Source organism: Passer montanus, unplaced genomic scaffold (genome assembly GCF_014805655.1).
Source record: "Passer montanus isolate IOZ18808 unplaced genomic scaffold, ASM1480565v1 scaffold8, whole genome shotgun sequence".
In the NCBI taxonomy this organism is placed as follows: Eukaryota; Metazoa; Chordata; class Aves; order Passeriformes; family Passeridae; genus Passer; species Passer montanus.
The window spans coordinates 14892022-14919696 of NW_024373256.1; the positions used below are offsets into that span (position 1 = coordinate 14892022).

The 27675-nt window shown below is 51.0% G+C and overlaps 1 protein-coding gene across 7 annotated transcripts; it reads left to right on the forward strand.

The window, feature by feature from the left end:
* Positions 1 to 27575, forward strand: UBN1 (ubinuclein 1). 7 transcript variants are annotated; one of them, XM_039731831.1, is made up of 18 exons: positions 1 to 73; positions 498 to 910; positions 2504 to 2590; positions 3456 to 3551; positions 4087 to 4221; positions 4657 to 4760; positions 5866 to 6295; positions 10300 to 10370; positions 11876 to 12005; positions 12553 to 12671; positions 13134 to 13256; positions 14111 to 14254; positions 16993 to 17043; positions 18115 to 18157; positions 18473 to 19696; positions 21071 to 21323; positions 21620 to 21709; positions 23151 to 27575. In XM_039731831.1, exons 2-18 carry the CDS (start codon positions 671 to 673, stop codon positions 23192 to 23194), a joined length of 3384 nt encoding a protein of 1127 aa, XP_039587765.1. In that variant the 5' UTR covers positions 1 to 73; positions 498 to 670; the 3' UTR covers positions 23195 to 27575. The 7 variants fall into 7 exon arrangements, with proteins under 7 accessions (XP_039587765.1, XP_039587763.1, XP_039587768.1 ...); XM_039731829.1 differs by having other exon boundaries at positions 24666 to 24837; XM_039731830.1 differs by lacking the exon at positions 1 to 73 and adding an exon at positions 86 to 388 and having other exon boundaries at positions 24666 to 24837.
* The last annotated feature ends 100 nt before the right edge of the window (positions 27576 to 27675 follow it).

The following is a 27675-nucleotide window of genomic DNA, read 5'->3' on the forward strand; positions in this document are numbered from 1 at the left end:
GAGGGCAGCACCGCCCACGTGACGCGGGCGCGGGGCCGGAGCGGGCCCGGAGCGGCGGCTGCTCCCGCCGGCGGTGAGTGAGGGAGAGCGGGAGAGGGCGGACCCGGCACCGGCACCGCGGCCTCGGGCCCCCCTCCGGCCGAGCTGCCTCCCCGGGCCCCGCGCAGCCCCGGCCCCGGCTCGGCCCCCGCCGCGGCCGCTGTCCCAGAGACAGCGGTGAGCGGTGAGCGGGCCTCCGTGCAGCGGGAGATCAGGCGGCCGCAGCGCAGCCCCGGCCCGGCAGGTGCAGCCCCGGCTCCGTGTTCCGCGCCGCGTCACTGCCAGTCTGGCGGGCTCGTTTTGTTTCCCCGCAGCTGGATTTCCTTCAGCCCTTACGGAGCGCTGTGGTGTGAGCAGAGAGAGCTGGAGGGATAGCGAGGAACTTCCAGTGTCGGAGGGAAGACTGGTGCAAGGACTGACTTCTCTCTTTCTCTCCTTTTTCTCTCTAACGATTTCAGCAAGCACCCGCAGCACGGCCCTTTGTCACTTCCCAGGAAAACTCCCAAAGCAAAGCGCTTGTTGTACTGCCGGCACCGCAGTTACCGTGGTGAAGTCAGCAGTGCAGCCCCACAGAGCTCTCCGAACGCGATGGGAACGATGCCGTGAGGCCTGGTGAGGCTCGGCCATAGCCATGACAGAGCCGCACAGGGTCTCGTTCACCACGCTGCACGGGCCCCTGAGCAGCAGCTTCCTGAAGAGGTCTCGGAAGGACGAGGCAGAGCAGCCCCCGGAGGCGGAGCCCGCGGCCACGGCCGTGCGCATCACCCTGACCCTCTTCGAGCCCGACCACAAACGCTGCCCCGAGTTCTTCTACCCTGATCTCCTCAAGAGCTGTCGGGGGAAAGTAAAAGGGACTTCTGCAGGTGACAAGGTGAGTGTCCCTGGGGGCCTGTGGGGATCTGTGCTGTAGCTGAGGGTCTCAAGGGCTGTCTCAGCATCACTGTTGTGAGAGTGGGTCTGCCTTTGCTGGGAGGTGGGAGGAAGGTGTGTGGACATCCTGCAGGCAGGAGAACTGACCCACAGGCTGGGCTGCTTGTTGTCAGGCCGTGCTGTGGCACTCCTTTGGCCTGGCTGGAATGTGGTGTTGGGAGGTGTTGTGCTGGTGGCAGCTGTGGGATGTGATGCTCGTTCAGTTTGGAATGGCTGGATCTAAAGTGAGCTTTGGTAGCTGGGCAGCCAGCAGTGACAAGGAGCTGTTTTCCAAAGAGCACCAAAGGAGACAGGAATGAAAACTCCTGTAGCATCTAAAGTTTGAGTTGGGAGTGTTTGTCTATGACAAGAAACTTACTGGATTCTGTTCCTTTTACTGTTTGCCTTCAGGACTGTTAGCAGTCAGTTGATGCTGTGTGCCACTTAATTTTGGGGGGTTTTTTGAGGGTTGTGAGAAGCAGAGGCAGGTACAAAACTAGCTGGAAGAGCAACCAAACCACAGGGATACTCTCAGAATCCCAGCATAGTTTGGCTTGGAAAGGGCCTTAAAGCTCATCCAGTGCCACTCCTGCCATGGCAGGGACACCTCCCACTGCCCCAGGCTGCTCCCAGCCCTGCCCAGCCTGGCCTTGGGCACTGCCAGGGATCCAGGGGCAGCCACAGCTGCTCTGGGCACCCTGTGCCAGGGCCTGCCCACCCTCACAGGGAACAATTCCTAATTCCCAATATCCCATCCAGCCCTGCCCTCTGGCAGTGGGAGCCATTCCCTGTGTCCTGTCCCTCCATGCCTTGTCCCCAGTCCCTCTGCAGCTCTCCTGGAGCCCCTTTAGGCCCTGGCAGGGGCTCTGAGGTGTCCCTGGAGCCTTCTCCTCTCCAGGTGAGCACCCCCAGCTCTGCCAGCCTGGCTCCAGAGCAGAGGGGCTCCAGCCCTGGGGGCATCTCCAGGGCTCCCCTGGACTCTCCCCAGCAGTTCCAGGTCCTGCTGCTGTTGGCCCCAGGGCTGGGGCAGCTCTGCAGGTGGGGCCTCACCTGAGGGGGCAGAGGGGCAGAATCCCCCCCCCCCCCTGCTGCCCACACTGGGGCCCAGCCCAGGGGGTTTCTGGGTGGTTTCAGCCAGGGCAGGTCCAGCTGTCACCCACCAGCAGCCCAAATCCTTCTCCCAGGGCTGCTCTAAATCCCTTCATCTCCCAGTCTGGACTGATCCTGCAGGTTCCAGGTGCAGCTCCAGCTTTTGGCTTGGTTGAACCTTATGAGGTTCCCATGCTCTCAGCTCCCCAGCCTGCCCAGGTCCCTCTGGAGGGCCTCCCATCCCTCAGCTGTGTCAACCTGGCAGCTGGGTGGCACCCCAGACATGCTGAGAGTGCCCTGATCCCACTGTCTGTGTCACTGATGAAGATGTTGATCCACTCTGTCCTAAAGGTTGATTTATCTGAACTTCTGCCTAGCTGCTCCAGTCAGGATGGGTTTAATTTCTACAGTTTTGGGGCAGTGTGGCAGGATTGACTGTCATGGTTTTACCCCTTTTGTTCTGCAGAAGAAAGACCCAGCTGATCCCTTCAATGATGAGGAAAGGGAAAGGCATAAAGTGGAGGCTCTTGCTAGGAAGTTTGAAGAAAAATATGTAAGTGTTTCTTCTTTACATTTTGTTATTCTTTGGGCTGGGCACTGCTGCTCAGGTCTCAGGCAATGCTTTTAATGCTCACTGGCTCTCAAGTTCCTGTTCTCCCCCAGTCCTTTATCCTGGCTGGCATGTGCTGGTTTTTATGTTCTTTTTCTGTCTCAAGGCTGCAAAAATAGTTCAGATTCATTCTTAAATCAGATGAATCTGATTAAAGCAAATTACAGGAACTAAAGTGAGCAGCAAATCACTTACTGTGATTGATAAAATTGAGTTTTCCTGAAGCAAAAATGAATTCCTAGGCCTTGTTGCTGTGGCAGGATGGAATGTTCCAGGTTTCTGAGCATGGGGCTGTGATGAGCCCACTGCCCTCAGGACACTGCTGCATGGATCTCTCTTACCTGTTCCTTTCTGTTCTTCCTTTTGCGTTATTTCTGTGGTTGGCAGTAAAACCACACTGTGGTTTTTATACCCTTTGGCACATTGGGGTAGCAAGTTGGGTGTTGTTTTGTGACACAGGTTTGGTCACCTTGACACACTGTGTGTGTTTGCTGTCTGTAGCACTGAGTCTGTACCTGCTGCAGCACTTAGGGAAGAGAGCCCTGGCAGGAATGTTGAAGGGATGCAGACCCAGTTCAGCGTGGAGCCTGGCTGGCAGATTTTCATTTGGCTGCACTGTTTTGTTTCTGTATCACAAGGCTTAAAACTGGATTTACCACACCCTGGGAGCGCAGTGTGACGGGAGCCAGCCCTGGTTTGGTTCTGCTGCAGCTTTTCTGTCCTGGAGCCAGGGTTGCTGTCCTGTGTCAGGGTATCTGTGTGGTGCTGGAAAGAAAAGTGATCACAGTGTCCATGTTTCCTTGTTCAGGGTGGCAAGAGGCGCAGGAAGGACCGGATTCAGGATTTGATTGATATGGGGTATGGCTATGATGAGTCCGACTCCTTCATCGACAACTCGGAAGCTGTGAGTGCTGGGGCTGTCAGTGGCTGAAGGTGGCTGCCTGGGAGTGAGCCTGCTCTGGGAGTGAGCCACGAGGCTGCCAGGGCCAGGGAGTGAGAGCTCCTGGGGCAGCTGTGTGGCAGGAGATGCTGGTAGGCATTCCAGTGTGCTCCTGGGGGAGCACAGCCTCCTCAGACTCCTGATCAGGGACAGGACTTGGGGAAGTGGCTGGAGCTGAGTCAGGGAGCTTTAGGTGGGATATCAGGAAAAGGTTCTTCTCCCAGGGCATGGTCAGGTGCTGGAACAGCTTTCTCAGGGAAGCAGCCACAGCACCAAGCCTGTGTGAGCTCCAGAGCATTTGGACAAGGCTCCTGGGGATTCACAGTTGGGATTGGTGGGGTGTCTGTGCAGGGCCAGGAGCTGGACTCAATCTGATGGGTCCCTTCCAACTCAGCATGTTTTGTGATTCCATGAATCCCACTGCATCTTCCAAGCAGCTGAGCTGTGGAATGAAGTAACCAAGGTCCCAGTGCCAATGAATGTTCTCTGTTGTTTCCAGTACGATGAGCTGGTTCCTGCCTCTCTCACTACCAAGTATGGAGGGTTTTACATCAACTCAGGAACGCTGCAGTTCCGGCAGGCCTCTGAGTCTGAGGATGACTATGTCAAAGAGAAGAAGAAGAAATGTCCCAAGGTCAGGAAGGCACCTTTCTCAATTTCCCTCTGTTACAGCTCAGAGCTTGCTGCATGAGAGTGTGTTAACATCCAGGGTGGGAGGGATTTGTGTCTTGATGCGGACAGAATAGGGATAGGCTCTTGAAATCCCATTGTATCCTAAAATTTCTTGGTAAAATGAAGCATGTCTGGGATGGATAAGACTCTGCTGGGGCTACCTGGTTCCCAGAGCAGAGGTGGCAGCAGCTCCCTGTCACCCTGGAAGTCACAGCATTATGGGGATGCTGTCAAATGCTGAAGGCAACACGTGTCAGAGCCATGGTGAGGGATGTAGGGGGTTGGGTTAATGAGTCCTGTGTTTTCACATGCCTGGGAGAGGACCCAAAGTGGCTCTGGGAGTGCTGGTAATTTGTGGGAAGCTCTTTGATTGTGACTTGTTTTTAACCCTCTGCAGAAGCGGAAGTTGAAAGATGGGGGTGAAAAAATAAAGAAGAAGAAGAAGGATGATTCTTATGACAAGGAGAAGAAATCAAAGAAGTCCAAGTTTCCAAAAGCTGGGTAAGGAGGGGAGGAGGGAATTCTTGCTGCTCAGCACTTGTGTCAGGGTTCCAGGGGGCTGCAGTAGGAGGCTGTTGCACACCAGCACATTTTCCAAACCCCTGTTGTTTCCCAAGTGGGAAAGAAAGGCAAGGGATGATCAGGAAAGGAGCACAGCTCCACAGCAGCACTGTGTGAGCAAAGAGGGGCACAGCTGGCTGCAGGAGTGGTGGTTTTGGAGCTCTGTTTAGGCACTGACAATGGGAAAAGATCTGGAGAGGAGAGAGAAAGATAACAACTGTTGGAATGAAGGGGGGGGAGGACAGGCAGGTGGGGAGGGCTTGGGGCTGTGGAGTGTGGGGCTGGCAGGGAGGGAGAGGTTACAAGGCAGGCTGTCACTGCTCTCTTGGGGCAGTCCTTTGTACTCCTGCCCAAAGTATTTCTTGGATGAGTGCTCAGCTCTTTTATGGCTTTTGGGCTGTAAAATGGACTGCTTTTTCTTTTTGTCCTGTGTCATCTTGTGCTGTAGCTCTGTCCTGGCTTTGGTCTGCCTGGCCTGTCACTTTCAGTATCTATATCTGTTGCTTTTCATTAATTTCCTGTATTTTCCTGCAAAGTTTTTTCCCTCTTCCTTTAACTTTGTAATTTATTTTTTCCTGCATGGATCTGCTTTTGGGCAGCAGCAGCCCATGTGTCTGATGGTATCATCAGTGTGTGATTCCTTCAAAGTGAGCAAGGAAAGGAATTTGCTCCCTGGTTTCGACACAGCAGAAAGCTTCACACTAACCTGTCCTGCCTCAGTTCCTCTGTACTAATTGTGCATTTCCCAACCTTCCTTGCTGGAATAGCAATAATTTCATGTAGCTAAATGAAAGCAGAGCTCTGTGGAGGTGGTTTAAGCCTTAGCACCTCTCTGCAGTGAGTCAGGACAGCCTTCTCTGAGCTGAGATGAGCAGCCAGAACCCTGAGACTTTTAGAAGCTGTAAAATACCTTTTCTGCTGTAATTGGTTAAGGAGCTAAGACTTTCCAGGGAATTGTGCCTGAAGTGAACTGGGGGAGAAGGGCCCCTCTCTGCTCCTTGATCTTGTATTCAGTTCCCTTTCCCCCTCTACGCTTTGTTTGCAGCTTCACAGCATTAAATGCAAGTAAGGAGAAGAAGAAGAAGAAATACTCTGGAGCTCTCAGTGTCAAGGAGATGCTGAAGAAGTTCCAGAAGGAGAAGGATGCTCAGAAGAAAAAAGATGAAGAGCAGAAAGTGGTGACTCCTTCGCCAGCAGACCCCGCAGCCCCACGGGAGGCAGAGGCCATGGCTGACCCTCTGCTGTCCCTCTTTGGCCACGCCAGTGACAGTGACCTGCTGCAGGCAGCCTCAGCCATGGACTCCTTGAGCGAGCTGGACCTGGAGCGGCTCCTCAGCGAGTCCCCCGAGGGCAGCCCCTTCCCCGAGGTGGAGGATGGCAGCGACCCTGCCTTGGAGCAGGAGTTCAAGCAGCCACCATCCCTCCCAGAAGGGCTGCCAGCCCCCCTGGAGAAGAGGATCAAGGAACTGGCTCAGGTACAGCAGCTCCTGGGGCAGTGGGGCTGGGAGGGGGCCCAGCTCTGCTGGGAGGGGCTGTGTGTGACAGGGGGCTGTGTCACAGCTCTGCTGGGTGTGTGTGACAGGGGGCTGTGTGTGTATGTGTGTGACAGGGGGCTGTGTGTGTGTGACAGGAGGGGGTGTGTGTGACAGGGGGCTGTGTGTGTATGTGTGTGACAGGGGGCTGTGTGTGTGTGACAGGAGGGGGTGTGTGTGACAGGGGGCTGTGTGTGTATGTGTGTGACAGGGGGCTGTGTGTGTGTGACAGGAGGGGGTGTGTGTGACAGGGGGCTGTGTGTGTGTGTGTGACAGGGGGCTGTGTGTAACAGGAGGGCACAGCTCTGCTGGCTGTGTGTGACAGGAGTGGCATAGCTCTGCTGGCTGTGTGTGACAGGGGGCACAGCTCTGCTGGGAATGTGTGACAGGAGCTCTGCTGGCTGTGTGTGGCAGCACCCAGGGACAGAGCACATTCCAGTGGGGGTGTTCCTCAGATCCACTGGGATCACATCTTTGTGTCACTCAGTTTCCTATAAGTGTTCTTGAAGTTCTTGAAGGCCCAGATGTCAAGTGATGTCCAAGTCCTGGACCTTGTCAGGTACTGAATGTAAACTTGAGATCACACCTGATCAGGATTCCTTCTTTACCCCTCTTGGAAAAGCATGGTCCTGATGCAAGCAGGAATTTCCAAAGTCAGTTTGACATGAATGAGCTGAAATGTGGATTACTGAGGCTGGGGGCTGGTTTGGGCTGGGATAGAGGTAATTTTCTCACAGTGGCTGTTTTGGGGCAGATTTGAATGGTGCTGTAAAGAGAGCTGATGGCCCAGGGATGTTTTGTTATTGCTGAGCAGGCAGTGCTCAGCCAGTGCCCAGGCCTTTGCTGCTCCCACCCCACAGTGGCAGCGAGGGGCCTGGGGGGCAGGAGGAGCTGGGAGGGGACAGCCAGGACAGCTGATCCCAACAGGGATATCCCAGCCCAGGGGGTCACGCTCAGGATATGAACCTGGGGGGAGAAGGAAGAGGGGGATGTTTGGAGTGATGGCATTTGCTTTCTCACATGATACATGTGATAGAGCCCTGCTGTCCTGGGGATGGCTCCACACCTGCCTGTCCATGGGAAATGGGGAATGAATTCCTTGTTTGCTTTGCTTGTATGGCTTTTGCTTTCCCTGTTACACTGCCTTGCCTCAGCCCATGGTTTTGTCTTTTACCCTTGTGATTTCCTGCCCCATCCCACCTGGGTGAGGGAGCAGCAGCTGTGTGGGGCTGAGTTGCAGCCTGGGCTTAAACCATGACGAGGACAAATGCCACCATAATATTTTTAAAGTGCTGTGCTGGTCAGGACACTGAAGGGGTGCACAGTGTTGTGTGTGTAAAATCAGAGGGTGCAGCTGGAGAGCATTGCCACAGTTCTGCACTGGGAAAAGGCCTGGAAAGCCCTGTAGATGGGGCTTGAGGATCTGCTAGAACCATTTCCATGTCACAGGCAGATCCCTTGCTGAAGCTTGGGTACCACTGGAGCTGCACCAATTTGGCAATTTGACTGTTTCAGCCATTTTTAACATCTGCTTGTTGGGATCCCATTTAGGGAGTAATGGATTCTTTGCTTGTTTTCTGCCAAGGTCAGGATTAAAACATGAGATGGTATTTCTTGTTCAGACTCAGATGTTTATTAGTTCTTATCTATGGCACAGTCCCACAAACCCTGGCTTCTGGAGTACTTTGCTCTAACAAGGTAGAAAATGGCTATGTATCTCTCTCCACAAGGCCTTTTAAGGATAAACTGTCTAACTAAGAAATGACACCTGAATTATTTTTACTTTTAACCCAATAAGCAGCCACCCATGCCCACAATGTGGACTTTTTATCCAATTACACAAAACCACCCAAACCCATGGAGAAGAAGGTGAAGAAGGAGGACCAGCCTCTGCCCTAAAACCTCCATCTTGCCTTTTATATTTTACTATAGTCTAAAACCTTTAACTCTGAGTTTCCCACCCTGTGATATCACACACTTCTATCAAACTCCACACCCACAGTCCCAGTTCTGTCATTCCATTTTGGAAGCCTTCTCCACAGCCTCAGGTCAATGCAGTGTTGTCTTGGGGGTCAGTGCCTGGCAGCACAGAAAGTCTGAAATTCTCAGCAGCCAGGGTTCCAACAAGGGAGTGAAATACATTAATGTCTAGAAGGTTGATCTTCTGTCTTTTCACCAGCAGCTCCTCCTGCAGCTGGGCTCCTGGGGACTCCCCCATCTTCTCCATCATGTGGTGTGCTTGGGGAAGCTCCAGTGTGTTTTGGAGAAGGCAAATATTGGGTGCTGATCAGGGATCCCTTCCTGGCATGTCAAAGTGTGCTTTCAGCCTTGTGGTGTGAGGGCTGTCACCATCAGCCTGTCAACAAGTGCTGGGAGGTTTTGTGCCTGCTGCTAGTGTGGTTTTAAACATTGATTTTAAGTCATAAACATGCCCTTGGAGCTCTGTGGTGGTTCTGCCTCCTGGGGCACTTCAGTTTAGAGCACATCTTACTGAAGTGAGAGATGCTGAGTACCTCCTGTTACTGAAGATAAGCTGCTCTCAGAGAACTGTCCTGCTGAGTTGTGCATGGGGGTGAGCAGATGGGAGGGGAGGAGGAACTGAAGCAAGTATTGCCACAGCTGATAAAAATAATGGGCTCTTGGTGGATGTTTCTGTTTCAGAAAGCACCAAAACAGCTGTTTGTGACTCTGAGTTAAAGGAGAATATCTTGGAAGTTCCATGATATCAGGTTAATTGTTATGGTGTTGTGAAACAGTTTCATAGCAGAGTCCCCAGTGATTTTCCTGCTTATATTTTCCTGCTGCTGTGTCTCTTGTTTCTGGATTGTGGATGTTAAGAAAAGAAAGAAACTGAAGCCTGTGGGTCAGTTAGGGCTGTGGGACAAGAGCTCATGTGGCAATGAAGAGATGCTGCACCTCTGCCTGAGAGCCAAGTCTCTTCATCCCAGAGGTGGGAGCATCTTCTGAATTAAATGGAGCCTCCAGGCATTTCCTCTTCTATTTGAACTGCTTTGACTTTAACCCTCTCCTTCCTAAGTAATTTTCCTGTAGAGGATTCTCCTTAGCATTGAGCCTTCTCCTTTGACATCACCTGCTGCTGGCAGGGAGGAATGTTCACCCTGTGGGCATAAATGAATTGCTTGCCTGCCTCAAGTTTGGAGTGGTAAATCATGGGATTTCAAAATCCTCTCCTGGTCTGCTTCCCCATGCAAAGAATCATTTACTCATAGTGGTGCCTTGTGCCAAATCCCAGTTTTGTTTATATCCCCACTCAGAAAAAACTGAAAGTCTTGGCAATTTGCTACTATCTCATTCATCTCTTGGAATTATTTCCCTGCTGGACATATTTTTCATGGGTGTGATGTTTTTGGGCAGCGCTTTGTGAGCTGCACTCATAGCTCTGGAAGCTTCCTGAGCTGGACTTTTTTTCTTTCCATGGTGTTGACTGGGAGTAACACATCCCCTGTGGCTGTGACTTCTCTGTTGGTGTCTTGGCTTAGTTTCCAGATGGATCTAGAAAACCTGGTGATAAGTCTCCTCAGCCCTCCTTAGATGTGATTAGGATGAGCTTTGCTGGTCCAGGGACAAGCTCTGTGCTCATATCCCTCAATATACTGAGAAGTTAAAACCATGTTCTTGTCCCCATGGCAAATTTGCCAAAGAAGTCACCAAGCCACCTCCTTTGTCCCAGGAAAGAGAGGACTCTTCATCCAGAGTGGTAACTCCAGTGCATCTGGAGAGGAGAATCCAGGCTGGGAAGGTCCCCAAGTGTTACCAGGTCAGGTGGGGTTGGACTTGAGCTGGGGAGTTCACACTTCTGCTGTGACAGAGTTTATGTAATAAAACTGTGCCTTGTTTTGCAGTAGTTCTGTGGTGCTTTTGGAGACACCTGGTTGCTTGTGCCAGCTGTGAAGTGCTGATGATTTGTGTTATTTCCTGACTTCCAGGCTGCCAGAGCTACTGAGGGAGAAAGCAAGCAGAGATTCTTCACTCAGGACATCAACAACATCATACTGGAGTAAGTGCTGCCAGCAGAGAAAGGAGAGCATTAGGCAGAGCATTTTGGTAAATTCAGGAGCAGGCTCAGCAGGAACTGTGGGGTTGTCCTTGTACAGGTCTTCCAGGCAGAACATGCCCAGAATAAAATCAAAGTCTCCTATAAATGGCTTTCAGTTGAAATATGATGAGTTAGGAGAGTGTTGGAGGGAATGTATCCAGGCCTCCTGTTCTCAAGATGCTGCCTGATATTTATGTACCTAAATTTGGTCACTTGACCTGTGAGTTTAGCTTGATGCAAGACCAGTAAATCTCTCCCTGTGAGAGATGTCAGGTATGTTTTTGCTACTTAATTTACATGCTATGTAGAATTGTTTATAACTGGGATAAGGCTGCTGTGTTCAACTGGTTCTCTGGGAAAACTGGAGGAATTCCATTCCTGCTCTGTGCTTTGAGGCCCCAAATTACAGAGCGCCAGTGTTGCTCAGGCAGCTGCAGATAATGGCTTCATTCTTCTGCCAGAGCCTGGAGAGGCCTGATGAATGCACAGGGTTTTGTGATCAGTGCAATAATACTGACACCCAGGCTTTAATTTCATTAAGGTTTATCCAGGCACTTGCAGGGAACTGCCAAGGGGAGTTTGGGACTCTTTCCCTCTTATTTCCAGGGCTGATTACCACCTTCCAGCATTCCAGTGCTGGCTGCACAAACAGTCCTTGTCTGGTGTCAAACTGATCACTTCAGCCTCATTCAGAGGAGGTTTAGACAGATTTATACAATTTTGCTGTTCAATTTGGATCAGGGCAACCTCAGACAAGAATATAGACTGGGAGAAGAACTCGCTGTGAGCAGCCCTGGCAGGACTTGGGCTGTTGCTGGGTGAGAGGCTGGACATGCTCCCCCCTCTGTGCACCCAGAACCCCCCTGGGCTGGGCTGGAACTCCCCCAGCGTGGCCAGCAGGGAAGGGGGGTGGGGGATTCTGCCCCTCTGGCCCCTCAGGTGAGACCCCACCTGCAGAGCTGCCCCAGCCAATTGAAAGCATTCTGTGACTTTGATGATAGTGATGATGAATCACTTGGCATTTTTTACACTTTCTGACACCAAAAAGTGGCTTAAAAAGCCAGGCTCCTAATTCCTGTTTAGTTGTGTAGATGGGTTTGGCACATGCTGATCTCTCTCATCTACTCAGTTGGAAGTTAAAACCCAAGGGATAAAGTTTGATTTTGTGTTGTCCTGAATTCCACTGCTACAGCACCTGACATAACCAGTGTGCACTTCCCATTTCATGGCCTGACCCTCCTGCAAGCAGCTGCCAGGGAGAGCAGACGAGACTGCTGACTTCCATCTGCTCCTTCTCCAGCTACTCCCAGAGCAGATTCAAAGCACAGCTTGGGATCAAATCTGTTCATTCTAGAATCCAAAGAACCTTCACACGGTTTACCTTGTCCCCTGTGCCTGTGTCCCTGCCTGGTGCCCTGGTGGCTCAGGGGTGGCTGCAGTCCTGCTGACGCTGTGTTTGTCCCCAGCATCGAGCTGCAGACGCGGGAGCTCAGCAGCCAGGTGCGCTCGGGGGTCTACGCCCACCTGGCTGCCTTCTTCCCCTGCAGCAAGGACACCCTGCTGAAGAGAGCCCGCAGGCTCTACCTCTACGAGCAGGTGAGGGAGGTGGCCAGCACAGGCCTGGGGGTGCTAGCCCTGCTGGGCACAGCGTGGCTGTTGCTGTTGTCCCCAAACTGCTGTGTCCTCCGTGGGGCACTGTCCTGGCACGGTGGCTGGGGTGGGGGTTGGAGCTGGCTGGACTTTGGTGTCCCAGCCATGGGAACATTTTGGGGTGTTTTGTGTGGTAGCAGCTCTCTGGCCACAGAGAGAAACAGACAAAACTTCCCTGGCATCATTTTGGGAAAAGGCTGTGAGATGGTCAGAGAAAAGAATGAGAAACAATTCTTATCTTAACTTGCTGCACCTGGTATAGTGAACATGTGGAATGTGTTATGGGGATTTATTTACCAAAAGGTGGCTTTTTAATTAACTAATGGTGGTGATCTTTTAATTAAAGAACTAATCAATTCCACCTGTAGTGAACTAAGGTATCAAAGTATAGGTTTCTTAAAGGTTATTGATCAGCCTTCTGTAAATACATGGAGTCTGTGTAAGTGGTCACCCAGCCCTGGCTGCTGTGCTGACAGTTTTGTGCTCGCTGCAGGGGGGACGCCTGAAGGAGCCTCTGCAGAAGCTGAAGGAAGCCATTGGAAGGGCCATGCCAGAGCAGGTGGCCAAGTACCAGGAGGAATGCCAGGCCCATACTCAGGCCAAGTTTGCCAAGTAAGCTCCTTGTTTGCTCATTCCCCATCTGTAGCTTTAGCCAGCAGGCTCCCTGTGGCCTGGAGGCTGCTCTCCCAAAGTTTGCCACCTCTTTTTGTTCCGTGGGTTACATTGGGTGATGGCCATTGGTTGGCCTGATTCAACTGTGTGTGTTCTTTGTGCTGTCTGTGGCCATGCCAGCTTCAGCAGCACTGATGGGACCAGAGCTTGGCTGAAGGATTTTGCATGTGCAGGTGTGTCCTTAGGAACATGGCAGCCTGGGAACAGTCAGGGTGGATTAGTCCCATCATCTCTATTACAAAATATTGGGAGATTTCTTAACCTTCAGCCCATAGCTCAGCTTGCACCCTTAGCCAGAGATTGCTTATACTGAGACCTCTGTCCCATGCTCCTTCAGAGATACTTAATCCTCACCTGGAACCTGCAGGACAATCACTTCCACATTTTCTGTCTCCATTTTAGGATGCTGGAAGAGGAAAAAGACAAAGACCAGCGAGTTTGTTCTGATGATGATGAGGATGAAGAAAAGGGAGGGAAGCGCGTCGCAGGCCCACGGAAGAAATTCCAGTGGAATGATGAAATCAGGTTTGAATAACTCAGATATTAAGCAAACTCATGACCTGTCTTACTCTTTGCAGTTGGCAGTGAAGCATTTTGGTGTCTGTGTTTTGTTCACAAAGCAGTGCTGATTACCTGTAGGAACAGTCAGCTCGGAGGCTCGTGGCACATGGTGGTGTTTGTGGAAGCCATTGCTGCATTTATTGCATCTCACCCTGAAGCTGATTTCAGGCCCAGGCTAACCCTGAGAGAAGTGCTGAGAAGCTTCTGTGCAGAGTCCAAAAGAGAGAGTCAGATCTTTGGCAACAGAAGGGATTCAGCTGAACTGCTGACATCCTGCAGCCCAGACTCTTGACATGCCCAGGTTCTGGTTGTGGAAGCAGTTGAAGCTGTTGGGTTTTGCTGCCCCTGGCACTCAGGGGGCTGACAGAGAAAGGAGTGCTGAGAATAGGAGAGAGTGACAAAGAGTAAAAAGAAAATCAATCCTGCTGTCTTTTTCTTCTTATTCTAGAGCAAATCAATTTGTGCTGCTGATCCAGGACATAGCCAGCTGTGCTTCCTGCCTTCTCCTTGCTGAGAGGTTCAGTTCTGTGGTTGTTACTGGTGCCTGTGGCTCTGGCACTGGTTTGCTGCCTCAGCTGTTTCAGGAGATCACACTGGGAAGGGGTAACAAGACTTTTCTCCCTGGTGCATCCACGTGTGTGCACACACAGAGCAAGGACTGTGCCTTTCCCTTCTCCTTTCTGAGGAGGCAGTGCAGGGTTATTTTAGCAAGAGCCAGGAGTGTCTTGGTGTGTTTATCCAGCCTGGATAAAGAGAATGATCTCCAAGTGGGAAAGGTCAATCTGCATAACTGTATGTGAAATCTTCCTGTTCCTCAGGGAGCTGCTTTGCCACTTGGTGAAGATTAAATTGGATGGTTATGACCTTGACAAGAATAAGGCTCAGTCTCTAGAGGATTATGTGAAGACCTTCCTAGAAGGAGAGGTGAAGCCCCTTTGGCCAAAAGGCTGGATGCAGGCCAGGTGAGCAAGAATCAAGGGATTCCTTGTCCAAGGGACCTGGGAAGGTCATTAGTCCTACCCTTGCTCAGGGAATGGCTGGCTTCAGAGTTAGATCAGAGTGCTCAGGGCTTTGGCATATGGAATTTTGGAAATTCCCAAGGATGGAGATCACCACAGCATGTCTGGGCTCCTGTTCTGGTACTTGATCACTCTTCATGAAATCTTTTCTCCTTATTTCCTATAAGAATTCCCCTTGCTGCACTGAACTGAATATTCCCTGCTTTTGTTTTTTTACTGTGCATCTTTGGGAAAGGTCTGGCTCCATCTTGTTCCTGTCCCTACCGCTCTTTAGGTAGTGGAAAACTGCCATTAGACTTTAGACTCCTCCTGGGGCTTCTCTTTGTCCAGGCTGAGCAAACCCAGTTCCCTCCACCACTCCTTGGCTGGCGTGTGTCCCTGTTCCTTGGGATGTCTCCAGTTTGCTGGCATCTCTCTTGGATTGTGGGGACCCTGAAAGTGGGTCTGTGTCCAGATGTGTCCTCCCAGGTGCTGAGCAGGGGATCAGGGGATGGTTTGCTCTCAGCAGGACACCTCTGCAGCAGTGGCTTCCCTTCCCTTGCCCCCCAGGACTCCAGGTCCTTTCCTGCAGGGCTGCTGCCCAGGGTTGTTCCAGCCCAGCTGCAGCACTTGGAGCTGGATTTCACTGAGCTTCACAAGGTCTGTGTTGGTCCCTTCCTCCAGGCTGGGAAGGGCCCTGTGAGTGGCAGCCCTGCCCTGCACCTGTCCCTTTTCACCTCACAAATGCCTGAGTGCAGCCAGGACTGTAAGTGGCAGTGCTGAGTGGCCTTGGTGCCACGTTGATGTCACACAGGTGCCACTGGCAGGTAGATCTGGCACTGAGGTCAGGCCCACGGGCCAGTCTCTGCTTTCTTGGCTCTGCATTACAAAAGATCCCTTTATAATCACAAAGGATACATTTTTCAGACACTTTGGGAAGTTTTCTCTGGAGTGTTCCCAAAAGAAGGCAAAGTAGCAAAGTTTTAGGGGCTTATTGGAGTCAGTAGAATCTGGTGTGGTTTCTGTACCCTTACTGCTGTTTTCTGCTCTTTCCCACTCTCCATCATCCCTGCCCTTGAGCTGGCAGTGGCAGAGAGCCACACAAATGGCAGAGTCCCTCTGCTGGGACTGTCATCACCTTCTGGCCTGCTTTGTTTTGCTCAGTACTTTCAAAGAAAGGACAACTCTTCAGTCTTACTTCTGGAATCTTTAAGGTTCCTTCCAGCCCAGGCTGTTCCACGATCTGTCTCTGCATTTCACCAGCTGGGCAGTGCTGTCTTCTCTGCTGAGTTTGCTTTCTGGGTGTTGGGGGTTAAAGGCAGATGTGGGTAGCAGTTCCCAAGAGCAGTGAGTATGAGTGGCACGTCAGAGATGCACTTGGAGAAGTCCATGGCTGTTTGTTGCAGTTGCATGTGCACAGGAAGCTCAGTGCTCAGCATGGTTGTAGTGTGGTGGTGCAGGAGCTGAAAGATGGCATTAGGAGGTGGGGGAACATTCCTGCTTAGATAATGAAGATATACCCAGCCTGAGGGGCACAGCTTGCCAAGTTTTAAAAACTTTTCTTGGAATAAATGGAAATTAAAATCTTCAACTCCAAGTTCATTGTTGGACATTCAGGTATTCACCCAGGACTCAGTGTAGGAGGCACTTCCAGTGGAATTAAGTACAGTAAGTAATACCTCAGTAAAAGTGGATTTCCTGGTTGCTTTCCACTGGCTCAAGGACAATGGTTTCTTCTGGTGGGACTTGATCTTTCTGGGTCCCATCCAGCTCAAGATATTCTCTGACTTGGTAGTTTAAAGACAGAGGGTAGAGTGACAGCCACAGGGAGGGATTGGTGGCTCTAGGAAACCTGTAACAATTTTATGGATAAGTCAGCTTGGTTCATTGTCATCGTGGTCTCAGAAGTTCATCTGTAAGAGGAACTTGAAGGTGGACAGAGCAGCAATTTCATGGAAGGGTTAGAGAGGCCCTGCCATGAGTCTGTTTCCTCCATGAGCACTAAGAGATGACTACCAGACTGTTAGGTTAACATAAGCTTGCTTTTTAAGAGACAAATGATAACAGAAGTCTGTTAATACCAGCCAGGAATCACATTCCATGTGCCAGTGCTGAAGGAATGTTTGTAGCTCCCCCCTGACATGTAGGAGGGCAGCTGAATGGCAGCTGGTTTGGGTCAGAGAGTGTTTGGGGGAGACTCTGCTTTACCCTCAGTAGTGCAGGCTTTGGATGAAGCTCAGTCTGTCAGTCCTTCCAGAAAGGATTGTGATGTACAGAGTCACCTCAGCTCCAGGCTGGGGACACAAAGGCAGCACAGACCCTTCTCCTTCAGTGCTGGATGAGAGGCACGGGAAGGGAACTTTCTCCTGGAGGCTGAAGAGCTCTTGGATGATCTCTGGCAGCAGGAAGGCCCTGAGTGATGATCCTGCCTCTCCTTTGGCTTTTTAAACTGGAAGAGCCTTTTTCCTTAGACATTGTCCAGCCACTGCCTTAATGGCCTTTCCAATGCCTACAAGCACAGAGAGAACTGTGTAGGGCAGCTCAGGATGATCTTCCTGGCAAAGGGCTGAATATTTGTTTGCTCTCTGTGGTTTCAGTTTCACCAAGTCCCTGCTGTACTGTGCAGCTCTGTCTCCAGTGATCCCAGCTGCTCTACTGGGTCTTGCTGGATATCACTTCTCATTGCTCTCTTCCCTTCTTAGGACACTGTTTAAGGAGAGCAGGCGTGTACATGGACACCTCACATCAGTCCTGTGAGTATCACAGCATTCCTCTGGAGTGAAAACTGCTGATCTCCATTCCCTGGGGCCTGGGGGGATCCTGCAGGAGCACCTGAGCTTGCTTGGCTCCCCCCTCATAGATCAGTGCTGCTTCCTTTGGGGAGGTCTAGGGAGAGCAGCTGCTTGTGTGTGACATCTCCCAACACTTTCCTCAGGTGCTTTAGCCTTCAGCAAGCTCAAAAATAACAACTTTAAAGCCAGGTTGCCTCCGGTTCAACAGCCTGGAGTCAGGCCTCTGTGCCGGGCCCGGGAGGCTCAGGGAGGTCAAGTGGAGTGTGATTACTGCAGCCTGTTCAGTTGGTCCTTGCAGGATTGTGGATTCCCTCTTTCTTGTTGCCTGGTTCAAGGAGGGTCACCATGAGCTCAGGCTGGTGAAGGTGGGTGGCAAAGCAAGAGCTATCAGAATCCAGCTGGGCAGGGGCTTTAATCCAAGGGGTCTCATGGATCTTGCTGGTGGTTGATAACAGATGAGGACATGGATTTAGGCTGGTGTCAGCTTGGCAGACAGTCCTGTTCTTGGCACTGGGTGAGTGAGGGGAAGTGGGATAGGGTGCAGAGTCATCCTTCCCTCAGCCACACCACCCAGCAGCTCAGGGATGTCTTGTAGCAGGAATTGCATCTGACCAGATCTATTCTCTGGGAGTTTGGCAGATGCTTTTGCATCTTTTGCTTCTTCTGGGAAACCCAAAAGCAGGGTGTAACTTCTGCAGAACAGTCTCTGTGCCAGTTTCTCTCTGGGCGTTGCTGTAGGAGGGCAGCAGTGGGGTCCTGCAGCTGGTGCAGGCTGTGTGTGTGGGTGTTTCACTGCTCTGTGCCATTCCAAGACTGCTCCACTCCCTGATCCGCTCCCTGGGTGGGAGTTGGGGCTTCCAAGAGCAGCAACCAAATGTCATGTGGTTTTGAATCCTAGCAACCTGAGATGCTGCCTCTGTTCCCTGCAAAGACCCAGTGGATCATCACCAGCAGGGCCCACGTGTGCTCCCTAGCTGGCTCCTTCCCTGGGGCACTCACTGAGCCATGTTTCTCTTGTCTTCCTCCAAACAGGGCGAAGAAGAAGGTTATAGCTCCTACCAAGGTGAAAGTGAAGGTGAGTTCTGTTTTCTGGTTCTCATGGTTGGTATGTGCCAAAAGTCAAGTGACTGCCACCCTGAACCCTGTGTTTGAGCTTTGTATCTGACACCAGCTACTGTGAAATGGCTCTGCTCAGTATCTGGCTTGGAAAAAACAACTGGAACAGCAGCTAAAGTTGATGGCAGTGGCAGTTAGGAGGGAAGTGGGGACTCACGGGTATAGAATATGTGTATCCTGCCTTTTATTCCCAGATTGTGAACTTTCCCTCCCCTTTTCAGCAGTAATCCCTGTCTCTTTTCTGACTGTGCCTTCTCCTGTGATGTTGTTCCAGGACTCTTCCTGCAAGCCAGACAAGAAGCTGTCGGTGTCTGTCCCTTCCCTGCACTCGAGCAGCACCTTGGCCTTGTCCTCAGAGGCCCAGGGAGGAGCCCTGGGCATCAGTGCCCAAACCAGGGAGCTCCTGTCCCTTGGGACAGCCCAAGCTGCCAGCAGCACTGCCACTCCTGCCACCTTCAAGGATGACTCCTTGGATGAGGACTTGATCCATAACCCCACCTCCTCCCTGGAAGCAGTGTCCAAGGAACTGGCTGTGCTGAACAGCAGGGCAGCAGCAAGCCCTGACTTTACTCTTCCTGCAGCTCCAAAAGCTCCACCAGAGAAGATCCCAGCTCTTGCATCCTCAGAGGAGAAGAGGACATTTCCAAAGCCCAACCCTTCCCCTACATCATCCTCTGGTTCCCTCCAGTCTCCTCTAAACTTCCTAGCTGAGCAGGCCCTGGCGTTGGGCCAGTCTTCTCAAGACAAGAAGACAGAGAACTCTAATTACAAAGAGCATTCCTGCCAAGCCTCCCCCAGCAAAATCCTCCCTGATGCCCACCAGGCTAAACAGAAGCACCACAGCCTGGTGAGGCCAGGCCACGGGCCCCCAGCCTCGGCGCCGGTGCCGGCCTCTCAGGTGAAGGTGTTCCACCCTGGTGCTCAGCTCCAGAAAACCTTCACCTCCCCAGCTCCCTTTGTCAAACTGCAGAATCCCAAATCCTCCACCCCTCTGCCCCAGCGCTCCCTCCTCCAGCAGGTCAAGTCATCAACCAAAGCTCAGAGCTTCCATTCCTCCACGTCCCCAAGCAGCACCCAGAACTCCAGCAGCTCCCACAAGAGCCAAGGCTTGTCCTCATCCTCTCTCAGCTACGCCGGGAAGCACTCGAGTGGCTCTGGCTCTTCAGGACAATCCTACAAATCACCTTTTGTTGCTGGCTCCCTCTCCAAGCACGGGGCTTCTTCCAGCAGCTCCTCTGGAGCTCCTGCCAGCCAGGGCAGCTCCTCTGGGACTTTGCTCCCCAACGTCGCAGCCCCGTCCCCGGGCTCGGCCTCCAGCCGCCCGGCCTCGGGCTCCTCCGTGAAGAAACCTCCCGTTGCCCAGAAGCTGACCCTGGTGGCACCTCCTGGAGGCTCCAACGGAGACTCCAGCGGGGGCACCCAGGGGGTGGCCAAGTTGCTGACCTCGTCCCTGAAGCCAGCTGTGGTCAGCAGCACCGCAGCCTCTACCTCTGTGCCGGTAAGGGGCGTGCTGGAGCTCCTGCCTCGTTCGCAGCTGCCCTCAAAAGGGGGCACTTCAAAAGCAGTTGCTGAAGTTCTTGAATGACTGTCTGGATTTTGTTTTAGCTGCTTTAGACTAGAAAGTTGTGGCCTTTGCCCTGGGCTTGCCCTCCAGAATTCCAGCTTTCATTTTCAGTTTAAACAACCACTAAGCTGAATACTGTGCTGCCTTACAAAGGGCAGTTTTGCCCAGGCTATGTCATGGTCCTGCCCTGGCTCTGTTAGTTATGGGGCAGTAGGGCTCCCATTTGGATTAAGAGAAAGTGTAGTAAGGTAATTTATCACAAGAGATAAAATCTATTGCATAAACTAAAAGTATAATGATGAATTTATTATTAATTAGATCTACAAACTTAGCCTTCTTTAAATTATTCCAAGTCATTTTAGTATTATTGGCACTTTTGTCATGACTGGCCCATAGAGTAAATAACCTGTGGTTATAGAACCGTGGAATCATTCAGGTTGGAAAAACTCTCGAAGATCATTGAGTCCAACCATTCCCCCAGCACTGCCAAGGCCACCTTTAGCCCATGTCCCCAGTGCCACATCCACATGGCATTTAAATCCTCCCAGATATGCTGACTCCACCCCTTCCCTGGCAGCTGTGCCAGTGCCTGACAACCCTTTCCATGGAGAAATTTTCCCAGTATTTTTTGGGATAGAACATTTCAAGAAGGACTTCTGGGTTGTCAGTACAAACTTGTGTTATTACAATATTGTATTACTTAATGGTAATAAGGGGCTTCATTTTTATCTATAGCAAAAAAGTAATAGTTCCTAATGTTGTATTCAACATCCTGCCTGCCTTCCTTTGTGCCCCACGGAAAGAGCTGGGAAATACAAGGAGTGTGTTGAAATGGAAAGCATGTACTGCTCAGCTTGTGCAGCTTGGCTGTTGCTGAGCTAGAGAGCTGGAAGCACTCCCCAGTGCTGCCTGTCTCCATGAGAGACATCCTGAATAACATCCTGGGGTGCCTTGGGTGTCAGACCTCGGTGCCTGGAGTTGTCAGCAGTGTGTGCTGCCGTAAGTCAGTCAGAAGCATACCCCTGGAACTCACAGGCAGTGTGGAAACCTTTCCTCTGCCTAATAGAGGCACAATTCCAGAGCAAGGGAGTTGTGGAGGCAAATCCAGCACGGCCACATTCAGAAGAGCTGGCTTGCCAATGTCCATGTGCAGATGGCCTCAGGTGTTGGCATCTCTTGGGCCCTGGCTGGGAGGGTGCTTTTCCAAGGGGGAATTCTCAAGCATTCTATGTTTTGCAGATTTGTAAGTCTGAATGATGCTGTACCTTGATTCTCCCTCTCCTGACTGACCTTTTCATTGCTTTGCAGAAAGGAACTAGTGGAGCTGTGCTGCTAACAAGCTCTTCCTCCTTAAGTGTACTGGCTCCATCCTACAAGTCCAACAACCCAAAGCTGCCAGCTGCCCTGAGCTCCACCCCGTTAGGTATTATCTCTCCTATTCATTCTTTCCCTCTCCATGTCATCTCCTTCAGTTCCGACTCCTCCCCAAAAGCAGGAGTTTCCAAGGATGCAATAGTTACGGGACCTGCTCCGGGAACTTTCCACCATGGCCTCGGGCACAGTGAGTATCCTGCTGGTCACCCGTGTGTCACCTGTGCTGTGCTGTCACATAGACCATCGCTGCTCTGCTGGGCTGCCCCATTGCACACCAGCCCATCTCTCTGGCTGTTGCTTTGTGCTGTGGTCCCTGCTTTTGTATCTCCAGCAGTTGCATTTGGAGAACATCCCTAGAGCTCACCCAGAAGTGCCAATAACTGGAACCCGACCTCTGCTAACTGCTGCAGCTCCTCTGCTCATTTCTGTCTTGGATGTGTATTGGTTCCTTTTTCCCTCTCCTCTCTTTGTTTTTCTCTCTAGGTCTTCTGGCTGGTTTGCACTCCAGCCCCCACCACGCAGCGCCACTCCCACACTCTGCCCTGTCCACTCATTTACCACAGAGTTTGCCAGGTAACTTGTTAGATGCTCGTGTTTGTCTTCTGCCTCGTGAGTCTCCCTCTATCTAAGCAGATCCTTCCTTCAGGGCTGGAGCAAAGGGGTTGTCCATGTTTTCCAGCTGTGTGGTTGTCACGAAAGCCTCTCCAAGGTACAGAGTGAGGGGCTGGGAGCTACCTGGCCTGGTGGAAGGTGTCCCTGCCCATGGCAGGGGGTGGAACAGGATGGGCTTTAAGGTCCCTTCCAACCCAAACCATTCCATGGTTAGGAAGAAATTCTTGGCTGTGATGGTGGTGAGGCCATGTCACAGGGTGTTCAGAGAAGCTGTGGCTGTCCCTGGATCCCTGGAAGTGTCCAAGATCAGGTTCGACAGGACTTGGAGCAACCTGGGCTAGTGGAAGGTGTCCCTGCCTGTGGCAGGGGGTGGGATGAGATGGGCTTTAAGGTCCCTTCCAATCAAACCATTCTGGGGTTCTGTGGTTTCTGGAATGATGAGTCCTCAGTGCTTACAGCAAGTGTTGGTTCCTGGAGATACTCAGAATTATCCTGCCAGGATGAAAGCTGTGCCTGTTTGTGCACAGCCTGCCAGGACTGCCCTGGAATGAATATTCCAGTTCTGGGGAGTTTTGTTCCTGGTGGCCTACATAAAATGTGTCAGACCAGACTGTCTTGTGTCTGTGCACTGAGTTAATTGCCAGCATCTCCTTCACAAGTTTGTAGTATAAATGCAGATTGCTCCACTTGCTGCTCACAACGTGAGGATTTGGCAGTTAAGCCTGTTCCTGCCCCAGTTTGATGCCTGCAGAAGTGATGCATAAGACAAGAGTTTTCCAAAGAAGGAGAGAAGTAAGGAAAATTGAAATTCAGCACCAGCAGATCATTCTTACCTGCTCCAGGGAGCTGTGTATTCCCCTGATAACTCCTACTTCTGCTTTCTTAGGCGTGTTCTTTAGCACTTTGGTGCAGTTGAGTGCCATTATCTTAGTACCTGCTCCTGTTGGGATGGTCTTCCTGGGCTAAGTGAGCCTGATTTAGGAGTGCTGGCCTGGTCCTGTGGCTGTGTGCATGGGTAACCATGTGGCCTGGAGGAGTCATGGAACAAAAGGCCCTTGGCTGCTGAGCACGGTGCTTGTTTGCTTCAGAAGGAAGAGTGCATTGTGCACTCATGAAAATGCCAAGAATTGGTTTGGTTTGTTTCCTTTGCTGAAGTTTGATGTGGGTGGTGCCACGCTGGTGTGGTAGAGCTGAAGAAGGTCCTGGCAGTGATCACTGGTGGGACAGACCCTTCCTGTGTGTAAACCACACTTCCTGGAATGACATCAGAGATTGCACCTGCTTGTGGAATGTATTCCATGTCACTGAGGACCAGCTCTTTGTCCCTTTAGTTGAGGGAATTCTGAGTGATCACTTTGTTCATAGGGCTTATAACAGAAGAATTTTTTGATGAACTCTTCAGCAGGATGCAGGGCCAGAAGACAAAAGACCACTGGGAATAAGTGAAGGAAAATTGACCATGGATCCAGCTTCAGCAAGGACCTGCTTTCTCACTTGGTGTTTTCACTTAAAGATTGAGGATGGAGCCTGGTGCTGCCATCTCTTGGAACATTCCCAATTCTGGTGTTTTGGAGGAGAACACAGTAGATATTTAAGTGACTCCCATAACCTTAAAATGAATTCCTGTGTTTTGTGGCACGAGCTGTGTTTGGCTGTGCCAACACCTGCACACAGCTGCATTGCTCATTGTGTGAGCACTGCCAGGTGTGTGGGAGGTTGCTGCAAATGCAAGGGAATGTTGATGCCTTTTATTTAAAAGTGCTTTTATATCCACATTCATCCAAGAGCCTGTGAGCAAAGAGCATCCAGTTCTTGTCTGTGTGTGGTTGGTGCTTGTGTTGCTGGTGGAGGTTCCTTGTGCTGGGGCTGGGAATGTGGAAATGGGATGTGCTGAGCTGAGCTCTTGCATGCAAAGGAGCTGTTCTTGGCCTGGAGGAGAAGCTGCTGCTGCATTGCTGGGTGCCACTGCTGCTTAGCTGCACGTCTCAGTACTTCCATTTGTTCATCACAGTCTGAAGTGGTTTTGATTGCTCCTGGAAAACTTTTGCGTCTTTAAATTTCCTTCCTTTTCTCTCTTCAGTGCATTTTTTCTTGTCCTCCACATCCATTCTGTTCTATTCCATCAGTGGTGAGATTCCTACGGATCCTGTTGCTATCAGTGGGTGCCTAAAGCCTTCGTTTAAAAAGCACCTAATTAAATAACTTTAAAAAATAAACAATAAAGCACCTAAAGCCCTACCTGAAAGGAGTTTCTAGGTGAGGGGTTTGCTTCTTCTCCCACAAAACCAGTGACAGGACAAGAGGAGACAGGGGGAAGTTCAGGTTGGGTATCAGGAGGAGTTTCTTTATGAAAATGGTGGTCAGGCATTGACAGGGGCTGTCCAGGGAGGTTTGTAGTCTCCATCCCTGAAAGTGTCCAAGGAAGGCCTGGATGTGGCACACAGTGCTCTGGGCTGGGGACAAGCTGGGGATGGGTCACAGGTTGGACTCCCTGGTCTTGGAGGCCTTTTCCAACCTCAGTGATTCTGTGATTACAACAGCAAAAATGTACAGCAGGTTACTTCCAACCACCTGCAGGTGCAAGGCAACTGCAGCGTGTATTTTGGGATTCCTGGAGGGGGAGATGTGGCAGGGTGGATTTAGAGAAGGGCACAGGCTAAGGAGTTCCCTAGCAGCTGGAATTGTGCCATGGGGCTTCTGCTGGGGGCCCCCCGGGACCCTCAGTGCTTCCCTTGTCCCTTCCTCAGGGGCTGGGCTGCTCCCAGCAGAGAGATGTCTCCAAGCACATCCTCTTCTTCTTGATCCCTTGGTGCTGGGAAGGAAGAGTAGGTCTTTCCCTCTGTGCAGAGGCCTGGCTGTCCCAGCTGCCCTTCAGGGGGTGCTGAGCCCCCTTCCCAGCTGTTTTATTTTCTTTCAGATGCTTCTCAGCTTCACGGCAAAGGGTCCAATGCACAGCAGCGCAAGTTGTGACGCCTGCAAGGAGGGGAGCTCCAGCACCCATAGGATAAAACCCAGAGGAACAGGTCATGGACTTTGGATACCAGCTGTGTCTTTTGATTTCTTTTTTTTTTCCTATTTCTTTTTTTTATGACAACTGGAGAGACTGATCTGCAACAAGGAACTCATTGGGGCGTCTGCTCAGAGGCTTTCAGAGCTGAGCCCCCACATGGGGCCAGCTGGAGCCATGCCCTGATGAGAGGAGCCTTTTGTAGCACTGTTTATTGCTGCTGCCCTTCCTGCATTCCCTGGCACTGGCAGGAGCTGGAACTCGCAGGGAGGCTCGGGTGGTCCTGCAGGATTCCCACCCACCTGTGTCTGTAGCTGCCAAGTACCTCCAAGTCCAGTTACCTCCTTGGTCTCCCTGTGGAGGGTATGAAAGGTGCTTCTTTCTTCTGCTTTGGATTTACATGGATAATTCTAGCACTGCCAGTGCTTTCTTTAAGACATTTGAGTAACTTTCCAATTGTACTATAAAACTGTGCTACACTTAATTGGAGGATTTAACATTTCCTGTGTGGTGAATCTGAGGAACCACCTGATGTTCCCCTCTGGAGGAGAAGGAAGACTCTCTAGAGACTAAAGACCTTTTTAGATGCAGTCATCGACTTTTAGAATTGTACTTCTTTTGAGTTTTTGGATTTTTTTCCCTCCAAAGGGATGCTTTTTTCCTGCTCAGTTTTATCCTCATTGCCATCGAATGCATTGGATTGAATGGGACACTTCTTAGCATGTCACATGGATCGGAAGACATAATTCCAGTGCCTTTTATGGTGGAGCAAGAATGGACTAGTGACACACATTTCAGCCCTATTTTGTGTGCTCCTCAACCCTTTTTTAATCTTTCTGTATTTAAAATGTATTCTGGTTTATTTAATAGAGCTTTTTATGGTTGCACATCAGAAAAAAAAAAAAAAAAGCTGCACTGTCTGGACTTCAGTGGTGACCTGGTGACTGAGCACAGTCCCAAATCCAGCAGGAGCACCAGTTCTCATCCCAGTATGTGCAGGTGGGTTCCAGGCCCTCCCCTAAAGCCATTCTTTCCTAGGGTTGTGAGTTAGGATCAATTTGGTGGGCAGAGGAATTGAGTGAGATGAACCAAGGTCACGACCTGTCAAATGAATTCCAGAGAAAAACATTGCTCCCCTCAATGGTACCTGCACCAGGATCATGTGCTCAGCACAGCTGCAGGAACAGGGACCATCTACAGTTGGGGGGGTGTCTTTTCTTGTTCATTTTTTTTAATTTCAGAGCTAAATACTCCCCCTGTGCACTCCCTTTCAGGCTAAGGGCAGGCTGAAGCTCCACCTGAGCTTTCTGAGGTTTGGTTTCCTGCTCTGCCCAGTCTGTCTTCTCTCAGGCCGCCCCAGCCATGTCCCAGTTGTGCAGGGGTAGTGCTGATCCATGTAGAATTTACTGGTGTTCCAAGGAAAAGCTTGTAGCTTCCTCCTTGAGCTTTGGGGAAGGATGCTGACCCCAGGATACCAGCAAATGTCTGCTTTAGTTTCCTCTGTTTTTTTTTTAAGATCTGAGAAAGACTGTTTTCAATTTGAGCTGATACATAACTGCCCAAGATCAGTGAGTTGATTGTATTTCACATGAAGGGATACAGCTCAGATTTCAAGTCTGTTTACAGAAAATACCTAGGTTGTAGCAGAAGAGCCAAAGACAGAACTCGTGTGGGTAAATGAAGCACAGCATTTCTTGGTGGACTCTGATGTCGTGTGGCTCCTGTTGAAGGCCTCACCCTGAGGGGTGCTTGGCACCTTCCCCTGAGAGCTGAAAGCTTGGGACACCTGGCAGGATAGGGGGTCTCAGTGAGTGACTCGAGGTACTGGTTCTCCTCCCTCTCTGCTTTCACTTGAATGCTTCTGCTGGGCGGCCTGCGCGCGCGGCCGGAGCAGAATCCCTCCTCTAGGAATTTAGCGAAGCCTCTTGCCTCAGGGAAACGTTTATGTGGTGGAAATTCTGTGGGATATTTTTTCTTTACATGCTATAATGAATGAGTGAGTGGTGTGGAGCAGCAAGGCAGGCCCACGCAGAGCAGCTGATGGGGAGCCAGGCTGGCACCTCTGCCTTGGTGAGGCAACTGGCAGCGCTTCCAGGATGGAATGGGGAGGGATAGGCTCCCATGGCACTTACCTGGGGATGGCAGTTCCTTTTGGCTGTAAGAGCTGCAGTTTACTATTCCATTTTTTTTTATGTGTGTTGGCACTGTCTTGCTGAAGATGGTGGGGGTGGTATGAAAAATGTTAATCTTGTACAGAACAACTCAATAAATTGTTTCAAACTTTCCAAAACGCTTTTTTCCCCCAATCTCCTTACCTCTAGTTCCCTGACTTTGTTTCCAAGAATTTCTGTTGCAGCTTGGATGCTCATCTGTGTCTCGAGTGAGTAATGAATTATTGACTGTTTTAAAGTCTCCTGTTTGGTGAGTGAATGGCAGCTGTGTTACAGCTGTTGCAGGGGTAGGAATGTTTCTTTTCATTCTCTGTGCTCCTAATGGTTGAAGTTGGCCTCTGCTGGAAAGGACATGTGGGGCTCAGACCCTGCAGGACCAGTGAGATCCTCCCTGATCCCTTCATTCACAAAGGTAAAATAGTGGTGTAAATCCCCAGAGCCAGGAGGGATAAGCAGGGAATGATTATGACTGCTTTTGTGGACATCAGAGCTCCCCAGGGTTTGGCTATTAGCTGAAATTTGGGCAAAGGGAAGTGAATGGCCTCTGAAAGGTACCATCCCAGTGTAATCCACTGTTCTGCAGTCAGTCCCATTCTTTAGTGCACTTCACTCCCATCTAATGCTGCTCATTAGTCCCAGCTCAAGTGCTGCTCCAGCAGTTTCCCCTTGGAAAAGTGCCAACAGCTAAAATGAATAATCTTGCTGTTTTAATTCCTAAATGGCAACTTCTTGTACAGCCAAAGATCAGG